This window comes from Rhinoraja longicauda, chromosome 19 (assembly GCF_053455715.1).
Source record: "Rhinoraja longicauda isolate Sanriku21f chromosome 19, sRhiLon1.1, whole genome shotgun sequence".
Taxonomy (NCBI): Eukaryota; Metazoa; Chordata; class Chondrichthyes; order Rajiformes; family Arhynchobatidae; genus Rhinoraja; species Rhinoraja longicauda.
The window spans coordinates 22,792,443-22,797,442 of NC_135971.1; the positions used below are offsets into that span (position 1 = coordinate 22,792,443).

The 5,000-nt window shown below is 50.6% G+C and overlaps 1 protein-coding gene across 1 annotated transcript in view; it reads left to right on the top strand.

Moving 5' to 3' along the window:
* LOC144602891 (ral guanine nucleotide dissociation stimulator-like) overlaps positions 1-5,000 on the top strand; it is a 73,598-nt gene that overhangs the window by 39,870 nt on the left and 28,728 nt on the right. Inside the window, exons 12-13 of the mRNA XM_078416012.1 lie at positions 168-200; positions 4,312-4,433. Of these exons, the coding sequence (XP_078272138.1) occupies positions 168-200; positions 4,312-4,433 (155 nt within the window). The remainder of the gene's footprint in view (positions 1-167; positions 201-4,311; positions 4,434-5,000) is intronic.

Here is a 5,000-nt window from a genome sequence, read left to right on the forward strand (position 1 = left end):
GGGAGAGCGTGCAAACTCCGTACAGACAGCACCCGGGGTCAGGATGGAACCCGGGTCTCTGGCGCCGTGAGGCAGCAACTCTGCCGCTGCGCCCCTGTTAAGAAAGGAACGTCTCTCCTGCTTAATTTGAAGACTAACTTTGATTAACGATTCCTCTCTCTTTACAGGACGGGCTGATTAACTTTGACAAGAGGAGGAAGGTAAGGGATTTCAATACGATACGATACGATAGAACTTCCATCATCCGCCAACTGATGTGCAAAAAAGGTCATAAAAACACAACGTACATGAACAACAGACAACAGACAATGGGTGCAGGAGGAGGCCATTCGGCCCTTCGAGCCTGTACGCACCGCCATTCAATGTGATCACGGCTGATCGTTCTCAATCAGTACCCCGTTCCTGCCTTCTCCCCATACCCCCTGACTCCGCTATCCTTAAGAGCTCTATCTAGCTCTCTCTTGAATGCATTCAGAGACTTGGCCTCCACTGCCTTCTGAGGCAGAGAATTCCACAGATTCACAACTGAAAAGGTTTTTCCTCATCTCAGTTCTAAATGGCCGACCCCTTATTCTTAAACTGTGTGTGGCCCCTGGTTCTGGACTCCCCCAACATTGGGAACATGTTTCCTGCCTCTAACGTGTCCAACCCCTTATTAATCTTATACGTTTCGATAAGATCCCCTCTCATCCTTCTAAATTCCAGTGTATACAAGCCTAGTCGCTCCAGTCTTTCAACGTACGACAGCCCCGCCATTCCGTGAATTAACCTAGTAAACCTACGCTGCACGCCCTCAATAGCAAGAATATCGGTGACGTACTACAGTTTTTAGGGTCGAGTGGTTCATCTTGCTCTGCTCTATTATCTTTGATTGCCCCTCAGTAACCTGTCCCTAGTGTGTGTGTGGGATAGTGTTAGTGTGCGGGGATCGCTGGGCGGCACGGACCCGGTGGGCCGAAGGGCCTGTTTCCGCGCGGTATCTCTAAACTAAACTAAACTACTCTTAATATGTGTCAGAAGGAACTGCAGGTGCTGCTTTATGACGAAGATAGAAACATAGAAAATAGGTGCAGGAGTAGGCCATTCGGCCCTTCGAGCCTGTACGCACTGCCATTCAATATGATCATGGCTGATCATCCAGCTCAGTAACCCGTACCTGCCTTCTCTCCATACCCCCTGATCCCTTTAGCCACAAGGGCCACATCTAACTCCCTCTTAAATATAGCCAGTGAACCGGCCTCAACTACCTTCTGTGGCAGAGAATTCCACAGACTCGCCACTCTCTGTGTGAAGAAATGTTTTCTCATCTCGGTCCTAAAAGACTTCCCCCTTATCCTTAAGCTGTGACCCCTGGTTCTGGACTCCCCCAACATCGGGAACAATCTTCCCGCATCTAGCCTCTCCAACCCCTTAAGGATTTTATATGTTTCTATAAGATCCCCCCTCAGTCTTCTAAATTCCAGCGAGTACAAGCCCAGTCTATCCAGTCTTTCTTCGTATGAAAGTCCCGCCATCCCAGGGATCAATCTGGTGAACCTTCTCTGTACTCCCTCTAAGGCTAGAACGTCTTAGAAGATAGACAGAAAACGCTGGAGTAACTCAGCGGGTCGGGCAGCATCTCTGGAGAGAAGGAATGGGTGACGTTTCGGGTCGAGGCCCTTCTTCAGACAGGAACAGAAAGTGGTCCATGAGTGTCGTTAGATGTATTTACATTACTTACATCTCAAATGTATTTGCCCAAGTTTATTTCATGGGGAATTTTCCTAAAGCTGGCTACAAAATCTTCCCCAATTTCTGATCCCCTGTTTCTCAGCCCTGACAGAGATATTTGAGGTTGGACACAGAGTGCTGGAGTAACTCAGCGGGTCAGGCAGCATCTGTGGAGATAGACACAGAGTGCTGGAGTAACTCAGCGGGTCAGGCAGCATCTGCGGAGATGGACACAGAGTGCTGGAGTAACTCAGCGGGTCAGGCAGCCTCTGTGGAGATGGACACAGAGTGCTGGAGTAACTCAGCGGGTCAGGCAGCATCTGCGGAGAGAAGGAATGGGTGACATTTCGGGTCGAGACCCTTCTTCAGAGATGCTGTGTTACTTATAGTCAATCCCCTGACTCATGAAGTCAAGCGTACCATAAATCAAAGCCAAAAGACAAAGGGATATAATCAGGCCATTCGGCCCATCAAGTCTGCTCCGCCATTCAATCATGGCCGATCTCTCTCTCCCTCCTAACCCAATTCTCCTGCCTTCTCCCCACAACCCCTGACACCCGCACTGATCAAGAATCTATCTATCTCTGCCACTGACTTGTGGCCTCCACAGCCGTCTGTGGCAAAGAATCCCACAGATTCAATAGACAATAGACAATAGACAATAGGTGCAGGAGGAGGCCATTCGGCCCTTCGAGCCTGTACGCACCGCCATTCAATGTGATCATGGCTGATCACTCTCAATCAGTACCCCGTTCCTGCCTTCTCCCCATACCCCCTGACTCCGCTATCCTTAAGAGCTCTATCCAGCTCTCTCTTGAATGCATTCAGAGAATCGGCCTCCACTGCCTCCTGAGGCAGAGAATTCCACAGATTCACAACTCTCTGACTGAAAATGTTTTTCCTCATCTCCGTTCTAAATGGCCGACCCCTTATTCTTAAACTGTGTGTGGCCCCTGGATCTGGACTCCCCCCAACATTGGGAACATGTTTCCTGCCTCTAACGTGTCCAACCCCTTAATAATCTGAACACGTTTCGATAAGATCTTAATAATCTTATACGTTCCGATACCCTCTGACTAAAGAAATTCCTCCTCATCTCCGTTCCGAAGGTACGTCCTTTAATTCTGAGGCTGTGCCCTCTGGTCCTAGACTCTCCCACTGGTGGGAACGTCCTCTCCACACCCACTCTATCCAGGGCCTTATGCCTTGTTTAACACCCTGTCTACCTGTGTTGCCACTTCCAGCAGCCCCCTGAGGCCTCAAGACCCCTCTGTACATTGCTGCTGACAAGGGTCTTACCATCCATAGTATATCTTACCCTTACATTCGACCTCTCAGAGTGCAGCCTCTCCTGTCAAAGAAATCTAGGGAGCCCCGTGAAGGTTCTTGGATATGACTTGGATGAAGGGATTAAAAGCACCATTAGCAAATTTGCAGATGATACAAAGCTGGGTGGCAGTGTGAACTGCGAGGAAGATGCTATGAGGTTGCAGGGTGACTTGGACTGGTTGTGTGAGTGGGCGGATGCATGGCAGATGCAGTTTAATGTGGATAAGTGTGAGTAAACCTTGGCGGCAAAAACAAGGAGGCAGATTATTATCTCAATGGTGTCAGATTGGGTGTCCTTGTACACCAGTCGCTGAAAGTAGGCGTGCAGGTACAGCTGGCAGTGAAGAAAGCCAATGGCATGTTGGCCTTCATAACGAGAGGTTTTGAGTACAGGAGTAAAGAGGTCCTTCTGCAGTTGAACAGGGCCCGGGTGAGACCACACCTGGAGTACTGTGTGCAGTTTTGGTCTCCTAATTTGAGGAAGGACGTCCTTGCTATTGAGGGCGTGCAGCGTAGGTTCACCAGGTTAATTCCCGGAATGGCGGGACTGTCGTATGTTGAAAGACTGGAGCGACTAGGCTTGTACACACTGGAATTTAGAAGGATGAGAGGAGATCTTATCGAAACGTATAAGATTATTAAGGGGTTGGACACGTTAGAGGCAGGAAACATGTTTGAGGAAGGACGTCCTTGCTATTGAGGCAGTGCAGCGTAGGTTCACCAGGTTAATCCCCGGGATGGCGGGACTGTCACATGAGGAAAGATTGGAAAGACTGGGCTTGTGTTCACTGGAGTTTAGAAGGACGAGAGGGGATCTTATAGAGACGTACAAAATTATAAAAGGACCGGACAGGCTAGATGCAGGGAAAATGTTCCCAATGTTGGGGGAGTCCAGAACCAGGGGCCACACACACAGTCTAAGAATAAAGGGGAGGCCATTTAAAACTGAGGTGGGAAAACAACTTTTTTCACCCAGAGAGTTGTGAATTTGTGGAATTCTCTGCCACAGAGGGCAGTGGAGGCAGATTCACTGGATGGATTTAAGAGAGAGTTAGATAGAGCTCTAGGGGCGAGCGGAATCAAGGGGTACGGGGAGAAGGCAGGCACGGGTTACTGATTGTGGACGATCACAATGTGACGTGATCACAGTGAATGGCGGCGCTGGCTCGAAGGGCCGAATGGCCTCCTCCCGCACCCGTTTTCTGTTTCTACGTGCCTTTGCTCACCTGGGTGTCTCCTCTTTGCCTCTGGGGCTCGTGTGCCGACCGACAGGAGTTTGAGATCATCGCCCAGATCCGGCTGCTACAGAAAGCCTGCCGCAATTACAGCTTCGAGAAGGAGCCCGAGTTTCTCCACTGGTTCGACGGCCTCGATACCCTGAGCGATGATGAGAGGTGAGACCACCCCCCCAACCCCACCCCCCCCTAACCCCCAACCCCCAACCCGCAAGAAATCGCAGCGAATTGTGGAGGCAGCCCAGACCATCGAACAAGGCCCGAAGTATCTCGGCGATCGCTTCGCTGAACACCTGCGCTCGGTCCGCATTAACGCAACTGATCTCCCGGTGGCCCAGCACTTTAGCTCCCCCTCCCATTCCCAGTCTGACCTCTCTGTCATGGGCCTCCTCCAGTGCCATAGTGAGGCCCACCGGAAATTGGAGGAGCAGCACCTCATATTTCGCCTGGGCAGTTTGCAGCCCAGTGGTATGAACATCGACTTATCCAACTTTAAATAGTTCCTCTGTCCCTCTCTTCCCCTCCTCCTTCCCAGTTCTCCCTCTATCTTCCTGTCTCCACCTATATCCTTCCTTTGTCCCGGCCCCCCCTGACATCAGTCTGAAGAAGGGTCTCGACCCGAAACGTCTCCCATTCCTTCTCTCCCGAGATGCTGCCTGACCCGCTGAGTTGCTCCAGCATCTTGTGAATAAACCGAGGTATTTCTTGGTCAGCAAGGACAAGTTG